Here is an 11827-nt window from a genome sequence, read left to right as displayed (position 1 = left end):
ATCATCGAACCCCTAAAAGAAAAAGGTGCTAAAATACAAATATTTAATCTAAACCCAAAAGTGAGCTTTTGGAGGAAGAAAAAATATTCACACTTAGGTAAAGAAAACCTTGGGGGAAATTATGGTTATTATTTTTCTGAGGCCAGTGACTCAGCAGAAATAGACAAGTCTTCTGATCCTCCAGGATATTAATTGTCAATGAAAGCAAAACCGAATATAGAAAAATCTAAATTAGCTGGGTGAGGTATCATACTGAATAATTAACTAATATCCACAAACCTCAAGTCATCCTCCCATCACCAAATCTTTACCAAAATTCCTATAAAGTATCCATTTGAAAACAGGTACTTCAATTTCTTTTTATTCTGATGTCTGGTATCACCAAAGCACAAGGAGTTGAGAAATGAAAGATAAACAAAGGGACTAGTTAATGCATAAACTGAATGATTCAAAGCCCCCAAAATTCAAAGTTACCATATCAGGTTGTGTAATCTGTAGTAACAATATCTTGGCTGCAAGAAAAATATTTAATTAGAACACCATGTGAAATTTTAATCTATAGAGTTGTAGATTAAAAAAAATTTTTAAAGAGTTACAAGGCTGGGCACCGTGGCTAATGCCTATAGTCTAATATGTTGGGAGGCTGAAAGTCAATCACAATTCATTTTGCAAAATTACCAGCACGACCTTGCTTGAGGCCAGGAGTTCAAGACCAGCCTGGGCAACATTGTGTGATCCCCATGTCTACAAAAAATAAAAATAAAAACCTTAGCCAGGCATGGTGGCCTGTGCCTGTGGTCCTAGTTACTCGGGAGGCTGAGGCAGGAGGATTGCTTGAGCCCAGGAGTCTCAGGCTGCACTGAGCTATGATTGTGCCATTGCACACTCCAGCCTGGATAACAGAGTGAGATCCTATCCTCTCTCTGGAAAAAAAAAACAAAAACAAAAAACAGAAACATCAGCAAGCTTGACAAATCATTTTGGTTCAACTCTAGTACTGCCTTAGACTATAATTAACTACTTAATCAGGCATACAATAAACTGTTTATGTTTTTGGTGATTTTATTTAAATAATTAGAAGAAATTCATCGTTGTCTATAATGAAAATAAATCAGGCAATTTACTTACAATCTTGTAACTGAAAATACATACAAATTCTGTGCAATCACACCAAGAGGGAAAATTCTGTAGGGGAAAAGGACAGTAATGACTAAGAAACCCCGAAGCCTCCTGTGTAATATTTTAAAAATAAAATGTTTTCATTCAAATATTTTAAAAAATAAGCCATCTAATTCTGAAGAAATCAGTTTCTAAATTACATTTTTCATTGATTCATCACAACTCATTTTGCAAAATCATCAGCATGGACCACGCCAATGAGGAGTTAAATGCCTACACTGTATCTTAACGGTATTGTAATATTCCAATCATTTCATGAAACTGATATAAATGTTCTGTCCAGATCAAAGAAATTACTTTGTAACTGACCAAACCAGTGTGACTGTCTGCTTTAACCCCTAATTTCTTCTGGGGCTGCAGGAACAACAAAAACAAAAATCTATTTGTATTGACTGCTGAAGACAACACAATTTACAAAGCACTGTTGTCCCAATTTGGGTTTCTAATAAGTTACCTAGTGATTCTCCCAGTACTCTTACTTGGAAATAAGACTGCAGTGAGACTGCTTAAAAGAGCAAACAAAAGCACAACTACGTATCTGTCTCCAGGCATTGAGTAGGTGATTAGTCGTAGAGACTGTGGAACCAAAACCTATAGTTTTGCTATACTTTTGAAAGAAAAGATACTGTGCATCAACATAGTTCATTCTTCTTGACTTTCCTTTTAATTCCAGTTTTCACTGAGTCAGCTCCACTTGGTGTGGTGGGTCCAGGGCCCTTTGTTGCCATAATGGGTTAGCTCATAGGAGAGAATGGGGCTTCTCGACACCCCCTTCAAGGGTCTGTGTCCCATAGGAGGGCATATGAAAGCTTCGCTCCATTACCTGGGGACAGGAGCCCTTATCACTGGATACTGGAATCCAGCAGCCTTGCTCTGTGCCCATTCCACATAACTGGGGCTCCTACCTCCATGAAGTTGGTTGCATTGACCCTATATGAAAGACAAAAGAAATTTCAATATTCATATCATTAACAATAGATAGGCAAGACAGACCCTAAACGGTAGTGGTTGAAGAACTGGCATGAAAATGAGACACAAAGATAACCCATTTTCAAACTACTCTAGACACATTTTTTTCTTTCTTTCTTTTTTTTTTTTTGATAAGCATCTCACTCTGTCATCCAGGCAGATTGTGCAGTGGCACAGTCACAGCTCACCACAGCCTCTTCCTCCTAGGCTCAGGTGATCCTTCCACCTCAGCCTCCTGAGTAGCTAGGACTACCTGGCTAACTTTTGTATTTTTTATAGAGACAGGGTTGCCATGTTAGCCAGGCTGGTTTTGAACTCCTGGGCTCAAGCGATTCGCCCACCTCAACCTCACAAAGTGCTAGAATTACAGGTATGAGACACCACGACCCACCCTGAGCCCAATTTTTAAAAAATTAAAATAGGCCAGTGCAGGGGCTCATGTTTGTAACTCCAGCACTTTGAGAGGCTGAGGTGGGAGGATGGCTTGCACCCAAGAGTTCAAGACCAGCCTGGGTAACATAGGGAGTCTCCATCTCTACACAAAATAAAAAACTAGCTGGGCATGGTAGTACATGCCTGTGGTCTCAGCTACTTAGGAGGCTGAGGTGGGAGGATTGCTTGAGCCTGGGGAGGCCAAGACAGCAATGAGCCATGACCAAGCCACTGCACTTTAGCCTGGGTGACAGAGTAGGACCTTGACTTAAAATAATTTTTTAAAAATTAAAATAGTCTTGGTTGGCATCTTAAAATTTTTTTTTGAAAAAAAATTACAATAGTCTTGGTTGAGGTGATTTAAAGAACTGTACTACCTGACACATTGCTCTTTAGCTTCTACTGTGTACTTTTGTCTCCCCATCTGGACCACAAATGACTTGAGAGTAGATAGAGCCCAGGTTTTTTGTTTTTTGTTTTTGAGATGGAGACTCACTCTATCTTTGTTTTGAGATGGAGTCTCACTGGAGTGCAGTGTTGAGATCTCAGCTCACTGCAACCTCCATTTCCCAGGCTCAAGGGATCCTCCTACCTCAGCCTCCTGAGTAGCTGGGACTACAGGTGTGCACCAGCATGCCAGGCTAATATTTGTACTTTTTGGTAGAGACAGCATTCCACCATAGAGACAGGCTGGTCTCATTTGGTAGAGACAGGCTGGTCTCAAACTCCTGACCTCAAGTGATCTGCCCACCTTGGCCTCCCAAAGTGCTCGGATTACAGGTGTGAGCCACTGTGCCTGGTCTGAGTTCAGATTTTAGATGTATTTCTTTTCCTTTCCCCTGGCATAGTCAGCTGCCCCTAGCATGTACTCTGCACTTAACCTGTGTCAACTGATGTCAGCTGAGCTCAGTGAAGATGGTTTTATGGAACTACACTAGTACTGTGTTGTAATGAGTTTTCCAGGAGCAGAGAAGAGACTGGCTCAGAGCCAAACTTGATCTTTTATTTCATTCCTCACTCAATCTCCTCCCACCCCAATCCCTATGCGCATTTTCACCCCAGGCATTTATGAGACAGCTGGACATGATTGGGGATGTGATCACTCATGCTGGGAGACAGTTATATGAGTGGCCCACAGAGAATGGGTCAAATTGTTTGCAGTACAGTGCGGGGGGAAAAAAAACAACAGCAAAAAAGACATTCTAATATATTCCTGAGTACTCAGCTAACTGTAATGAGTCCTTAGTTCTTTTCTAAGTTTAACCAATTTCCTGTCAAATCGTTGTGCTATTAGCTTGCAAAATTACATTATATGTGCCTCTATAGTGGGTTACCACTATAAGAAAGAATTATGCACTTTTAGCTGCTCAAGGAAAAGTAGTAACTACAAATATTCCATTACTTTTTAATAGTGCTACCAATAACAATAACAATAAGCACTGAAGCAAATTTTTGAAAATGCTGAATTTTTTCATTATCAAGGGAAAGTAATGATCCATATAAAAAACTATATTATTTATTGTAGTTTTCATATTCAATTCTTAAGTGTACCTTAATATCCAGGTCTTCTTCAAATTAGGTAATAAAGTTGTACTGAATTCAGTATTTGGGGTTTCATGGCAACATAGGTATGAGAAGGGAATTTAGAGTGAGTTTTCCAAAACAAGAAGCCTATGTTCTTTCCAGAAAGAAATCTGAGGAGGAGGTTATGATAATAAGCACATTGAAGAAGGAAAAATATAGAAAATTTAATTGGAGTTGATATTTCATTAGCTCCTTTCATTAGCAGAGGAGCTGTTTTTGTTGGCTAAAAGTTTCTCTAAACCTTTCCAAAGGCTCACGACACAAAGGCCTGTGAAACAATGTCCTCTGGCCTGTGAAACAAAACTCAGCCTGAGACCCAAAACCAAAAGGTTGATCATAATACAACTCTTAAGGGTATCTGAGTTCATTTCTATCTGAAGTAGACTGAGTTCCTGAGAACCTGGGTTGATTTTATGGTCTCTCCACAAGTGGCCTGGCTGGACTTCACAGACAGCCAGGCGTCTGGCTAAGGTCATGCCTCTGATAAGACCTGAATACTCTGAAATCCCCAGCACAATCCTCAGATCAACTTAAATTTACAGAAACACTTCCCACTAGATGGGCTGAACATGGAACATGTTTTCTTGGAGCCATTTACAACTTAACTGGGACTATACCTACAGCTACCAGTATAGATCCTGGACCCTAAGAATGACCTCAAAACTCAATTCAAATCAAGGAGTCATCCATGGTGTTCTTGCTCAAAGTGCAAGAACACGGGCTGCCCTGTGACTAGAGTTTTGAGTGAACGTGGTAACCTCATATAAGATAGAACTCCAGTGCAAATCAGGTCCATGGCATTTCAATACAGCCCAGCTATTCACATAGCTTATACAATTTAGTTATTTTGTTTGTGTGTGTGTGTGTGTGGTTAAATGAGACTTTTCATTGAAAAACAGTCAGGATCTAAGTAAAAATAACCATTCACCAGGAGCCAGGGATAAAAACTGACCAACATCTGCTGCCTGGCCATCCTCACCAGCCACTGGTTGACCCCCATTCTTGAGGTCTTGGTGTTCTTTTATAACCACAAACTGCAGACAACAAAAAGGAGGGAGAGAGGATATTGTTAAAATTCACAAATTATCTCAACGTACATTGAATCAAAGTCTATGGCTTTATGATGTTCATCTTACGGAAAGTGAAAGTCAGAAGAAAGGCCCTGTGAAGTTAGTCTTTCTAGCTAAAGAGAGATTCAACATTTAGTGAGGAGCCTTGTGTTACTTTCTCTTAAAGCAACTAGGCACACCAATATGTTAACTGAAGAATCTATTCTAATTATGGAATCTCAGCTTTTAGGTCACGGATCCCTGGAGCCACTGATTTACCATAAACAATCCAAGAATCCATAAGTATTCTAAGAACTGCCCATAGGCCAGGCAAATAATATCTCATATACATGTGTGTGCTACAACTTTTCATACACACACACACGCACACACATTAATAACACTCATTTAAACACGCTACCAAGTTCTGAGTAATTTGGGGCCATTAAAGGTAGTAATAATTACCAGTGCAATGACAATTTTGCAAGCTGGTTGAACAGCCTAGGGACCTAGAATTTTAATAGGGAGGAACAGAAAACAACATTTCTCTTCAGTCAACAAAATGATTACTTTTGTCATTATTTGTATTATCAAAAATTGATTGGGCACTTGCAATGCAGGCTGACCAGAGTTCACTGGCTCACATTCACTCTAGATAGATTAGATATTAAAACAGATCCATGCTACAAGGAAAGAAAAGAAGTGACCCCATACAACAGGACAAAGGACATCATTTGGTGAAGTCCTTCCTTGTCAATCAGTATCCAGTGCAAGGACTGCCCCAAGGTTTTGGCCGATCACGCTCCATTGGTTCAGAAATGGGCGCTCCACAGAAAGGAGCGTACAACTCAGAAACAACAGAAAGAGGAGTAGAAAACAATCTCTTTGCCCATATTTTCCTTTGAGAAAGGTATAGAAAGGGATGATGACTGGGGTCAATTAGGCAGAAGGCAGGGAAATGTTGGTAAGGGAAGTGTGAATCCACAGAACATGTATTTTCGTTTTCTTATTTTTTATAATACAAATCATGCTTCATCTCCTCCTCATTGATGATCTCCTGCAGCAACACACTGCAAAATCAACACGCAACCCACTGTTTAAAGACACATGCCCATTATTTCTGTCTCAAGTCAAAATCCAACCCTCTGCACTGCAAATTTTCTAACCTCGTGCCTCTCTGTCAGAAGAACATAGGTCCCGAAATTCTGGGCTGAGGTGGGCAAAGGAGCTGATGGAACTAGATTTGTTTCTGCTCTTTCTTCTAGTTTGAGCGTTCAGCTCTCTCCCACTCCCACTGATATCTACAGCAGCAGTTGCTGTCAACGACAGTTATGATGGCTGTGGGGGACTGAGCTCAGCAGCCCCAGGCCTCCTAACATAGCTCTGAGCCAACAAGCTGCTCATGACAGCAGCAAATGCTTTTGATTTTTTAATAGACATACACAGATTGTGTTTCTCCTTCATTCCCATGATGATGAATTAATGAGATGAATTAAACCTGCTACTCAAAACCTGAATGAAATACCATGTAGACTGACAAGTGACATCTGGGTAATTTAGAAGTTCGCAAAGTCATGAGGCCTCAAAGAACCAACACATTCTAGAGCTTAGTCCTAGAATCACACACTTGTGGAATTGATAAAGACTGATAAAGACTGAATGGATCTTAGAGATCATCTAATCCAAACCCCTTGTACTGAGCGGGGAGGAGAGGTCTGCATAGGTTAAAGGAATTGCTGAAGATTAGATAGCCAACTGGTGGGAGAGTAAGGCTAGAACTCATGTTCTTTCTCATGCTTTAGAGACAAGATCTCACTCTGTCACTCAGGCTGGAGTGCAGTGGTGCTATCATAGCTCAATGCAACCTTGAACTCTTGGGTTCAAGTGACCCTCCTGCTTCAGTCTCTTGAGTACCTGGAACTGCAAGTGTGTACCACCACACCCAGCAAAGTTTTTTTTTTAAATCTTTTTAAAGAAATATGATCTTGCTATATTGTCCGGGCTGGTCCCAAGCTCCTGGCCTCAAGCAATCCTGCCTTGGCCTCCCAAAGCGTGGGGATTACAGGCATGAGCAAACTTGCCCAGCCTCTATTTTTTCCCCCATACTTGAGTCCAACCAAAAAATAAATAAATAAGGAAACACTGAATGCCTATTACAGGTAGGAAAAGATGATCACCTGGTAGTCAAAAGCACAGTCACAGGAAAGCTACTTTCTGGGAATTCACTGTGAGATGGGAGCTGGGGAGTAGGGGTAATAATGTGGGAAGGACCCCAAACATTGCCTTTGCTCCTCCATAACCTCTCTCTAATAGCTCTTCCCTAAGGATTCAATCCTCCATGGACCTGTCATATATTCCAGTCTCTTCCACAATATATACCACAAATAATGCCAACAGCACACACTGAATCAGTCCTTAACTCTGACAGGTTTCTAGAAATGGAAATTCCCTTAACTGATTCAAGAATGTGTAGCCTGTTTCAAGACTGCCCTCTAGTGTTCCAAGATCAATTACTGAAGTGGGTGATTGATGAAACATCTTGAATTTCCTAAACCTCTGTGCTTTTTGGAAAATATCTAGGATTGTCAGATAAAATAAAGAACCCAGTTAAATTTAATTTTGAATTTAAATTTGAACTTTCAGTATAAGTATGAATTTAACTAGGCATCCTATATTTTTATTTGTTAAATCTGGCAACTATTTTGCTACTGAAATTTAGGGAGTTGAAATGTGTGTGAGAAAAGAAATATTAAGAAAATTAGAGCTGAGTGCAGTGGCTCATGCCTGCAATTCCAGCACTTTGAGAGGCCTGGGCAGGTGGATTGCTTGAGCCCAAGAGTTTAAGACCAGCCTGGGAAACATGGTGAAACTCTGTCTCTACAAAAAATACAAAAATTAGCTGGGCGTGGCGGCGTGTGCCGGTAGTCCCAGCTATTTGGGAGGCTGAGCTGGGAGGATTGTTTGAGCCCAGGAGTTCGAGGCTGTAGTGAGCAGTGAGTGGTAGGACTTCTGCACTCCAGCCTGGGCAACAGAACAAGATCCTCTCAAAAAAAAAAGAGAGAGAGAAAAAGAAAAAAAAGAAAGAAAGAAAGAAAATAAATTAGAAGCACAATCTTGGGTTTTTAAGACATCTATCTGGAATGTATTAACTAAAAATATGGAAAGTCTTCACATAACACATACAAATCTAAGTTATAGAAAGAATCTACATGACAGAAAACAATTCCAAAAATTTATTGTGCCATTAAATTATGGCATTATTATAACTCATCTGATTCCTTTAGTTAACGACACAGTTCCCCCACCCTCCCACCCAGGACCTCCCTAGCTGATGTGTCTTGGCTAACACTGACACCAGCTGGAAGCTATAACTGATTCCAGTCATTCTGAACTCAGTGAAGAAATAGAAAAAATGAATAGGGGTTAATATCAAGCCAATTCCTTGCTTCATCTGCTTTGGTCACATTACCCAAGGTTGAGGGCAAGAGGACATCCCATCCTCAGTGTCAGCAGGCCTGCGACTCCTCACATCTCTGTTCGACTCCTCATAAGGATTATTTGGGTTTTTCGATAGCAGCTTCTGAGTCCTGTGATAAAGCCAAAATTTGAGACAGTCTCACAACAAAACAAAATACTCAGCCCACTCAGTGATGATCAGGGACAACTAACTGCTTTTGCTACTAAAATTTAAGTACTTGTGTGGGAGAGAAGAAATATGAAGATAACTAGGAACATAACTTTAGATGTTTAAGGCATTCTTTTCTGCAGAACTCAAAATACTTTCCAGATAGTGTTTCACTCTTTCCAAGGTTCTGTGAGGTAGAGGGTGTGTGTGTGTGTGTGTGTGTGTGTGTGTGTGTGTGTGTGTGTGTGTGTGTGTGTATGTATGCCCATGTATGTTGGGGGGAATAGCCTTGCATTCATTCATTCACAGGTATCTATTGAGTACTAACTATACCCCAGGCACTGTCCTAGTACTGATGGTATAGCAATGAAAAAACAACTAATTTTGCAGGGAGGAGTGGGGCAGTCTGTGGAAAAAATATCTCAGCAACTGTGTGAGGCAGACTATGTTAGCTCCATTTACAAGTGAAGCCATTGGGGCTTGGAAATGGCAGTTACTCACCTAAGGCACACAGCTACCAAGGGTAGTGTAAGAAGTGGGTCATGATGACACAAAGCCTAGGCTGCTCTTACTGGCCCACTGCAATCTCTCACTCATAAAGAAATTAGAGGCAAAAACAGAAGGAGTGGATGACCCAAGATAAGAAAATCTCATAGTGGCTAAGCCAGGAAATACACTAGGTATCTTGCTTCCAAATCCAGTTTTTTAGAGTACTGTCTTGTTTGACATTCAACGCTAAGTCTATACAGGGCACGGTGTCATTCACTAGGGGTGGGGGTGGGGAGATTTAGCATGGAGATGGATCCCCATCCTCAAAGCAGTAGCCTCTAGAGCAGTGCATCTGTGAGACTCCACAATAACACCACTGTCCTGGCGCAGATAGGCAGCTTAATTGCCTCTAGGAATGCAACCCTCTGTCAAAAGCTCTACCTGGACATTCCAGGAAGAGTGATAAGGATAGGAGGGGCTGCTGTGAATCTGGCATCACAGACAGTACCAAGAGATGGTATGGGTTATTATGTGTTTTAATCAAAGGCTTCAAGGAAAAAAATTGAAGCAAGTGGCTAATATAAACAATTCCAAAGTTGCAAAGGTACAACGTTATAATTTGTACCAGTCAGAATCGCTATTAATAAAAAGTCAAAAAAAAAAAAGATGCTCATGAAATTTTGGAGAAAAGGAAACACTTATACACTGTTGGAGAGAGAGTGAATTATTTCAACCATTATGGAAAGCGGTATGGTGATTCTTCAGAGAGTTAACTGCAGAACTACCATTTGACCCAGCAATTCCATTACTGGGTATATACCCAGAGGAATATAAATCATTCTACCATAAAGACACATGGATGTCAATGATCATAGCAGCACTGTTCGCAATAGCAAAGACACGGAATCAACCTAAATGCCCATCAATGACAGACTGGATAAAGAAAATATGGCACATACACACCATGGAATACTATGCAACCATAAAAAGGAATGAGATCATGTCTTTTGTAGGAACATGGATGGAGCTGGAGGTTATTATTCTTAGCAAACTAACACAGGAACAGAAAACCAAATATCACATGTTCTAACTTATAAGTGGGAGCTAAATGATGGGAACTCAGGAACACAAAGAAGGGAACAACAGACACTGGGGGCTACCTGAGGGTAGAGGGTGGGAGGAGGAACAGGAGCAGAAAACATAACCATTGGGTACTGGGCTTAATACCTGGGTGATGAAATAATCTGTACAACAAACCCCAGTGACACAAGTTTACCTGTGTAACAAACCTTTACATATACCCCTGAACCCAAAATAAAAGTTAAAAAAAAACCCACAAAAAAACAAAGTTATAGTTTGTGATGAAATACTTCCTGTTGATTTTCTTACAAGGGAGTCCTTCCAAGAAATCACATGTATTAAACTAATAATATTAGAATACTTGAAAAATTTATTTAGTTTCACAAACATTAGTCTTTTTTGTTTCGTTTTGTTTTTGAGACAGAATCTCGCTTTGTCACCCAGGCTGGAGAGCAGTGGTGCAATCACGGCTCACTGTAATCACTGCCTCCCTGGCTCAAGCGATCCTCCCATCTTAGCCTCCCAAGTAGGTGGTACTATAGCTGTGTGCCACCATGCCTGGGTAATTTTTTGTAATTTTAGTAGAGGCAGGGTTTTGCCATGGTGCCCAGGTTGGTTTGAACTCCTGGGCTCAAGCAATCTGCCTGTCTTGGCCTCCCAAAATGCTGGGATTATAGACACGAGCCACCACACCCAGCACACAAACAATTAATCCTTTGAGAGACACAGAAGACAAACGGTATCAAACAAGCTAGACAAGACAGGCAAGGAATGGTATAAGGGAGGAAATAACTGATTTTAACCCTTTAAAGAAAAACAGTTAGCATGTCTAACTTAAAAACTCAATGTTAGAGCTGTATTTGTTGGTACAGTTGAGTATGACATGGCAACATTTAGACTAGCAATTTTAATTTGATCTTGTCAGAATTGATCTATAGTGCAAATGTAGTTATGCACATAGCTGAAACTTTGCAGAGAGGTAAGCAGGTACACTGATCAGAATTGTTAGGTAAATAACCATAGATTCACTCAGAAAGAATTGTACAACTCTGGATGCATTTCAGTGAAGAGAAAAAGAAAGGGTTCTGATGAGCTTTCTTTTTGAAAGAATAGTCCTTTCACTTCTGATTTTTGGAGTATGAGAGTCTGAGGTTGAAGATACTCTTATATGTATGTAAAGTCTATAGTCATCTTTCAGCTGAACTGGTCTTTGAATTCCAAGTTTAAAAAGCCAGCAATTTGCCGTTAGCTTTCAATTCAGATCTCTGAAAAATGCCAGCAGAACATAAGACATACTATATCATAACACAACAAATAGGAAAAAACACTTAATAATTATGGCACGCATGAACTTAAGTTTCTAGTTTCCATTTTTTTTCCTGTCTTTTGGCAACGATCCAATGGGATTAACCATTGACCA

At 40.3% G+C, this 11827-nt stretch overlaps 1 protein-coding gene across 2 annotated transcripts in view; it reads right to left on the bottom strand.

Moving 5' to 3' along the window:
- Nucleotides 1–354: 354 nt before the first annotated feature.
- The window catches only part of EGF (epidermal growth factor), a 101135-nt gene continuing 89662 nt past the window's right edge, over nt 355–11827 (bottom strand). The window contains exons 22-24 of one of the 2 annotated variants that reach the window (XM_019026088.4): nt 8683–8800; nt 5117–5198; nt 355–2109 (exon numbers count right to left, since the gene is read on the bottom strand). In XM_019026088.4, coding sequence (XP_018881633.3) covers nt 2081–2109; nt 5117–5198; nt 8683–8800 — 229 coding nt within the window. In that variant the 3' untranslated portion in view covers nt 355–2080. The remainder of the gene's footprint in view (nt 2110–5116; nt 5199–8682; nt 8801–11827) is intronic. The other variant, XM_019026089.4, reaches the window with a different exon arrangement.

The sequence above is a fragment of the Gorilla gorilla genome, chromosome 3 (genome assembly GCF_029281585.2).
Source record: "Gorilla gorilla gorilla isolate KB3781 chromosome 3, NHGRI_mGorGor1-v2.1_pri, whole genome shotgun sequence".
Classification (NCBI taxonomy): domain Eukaryota; kingdom Metazoa; phylum Chordata; class Mammalia; order Primates; family Hominidae; genus Gorilla; species Gorilla gorilla.
The sequence above is the reverse complement of the archived record's forward strand: the minus strand, read 5'-3'. Positions and strand labels throughout refer to the sequence as shown.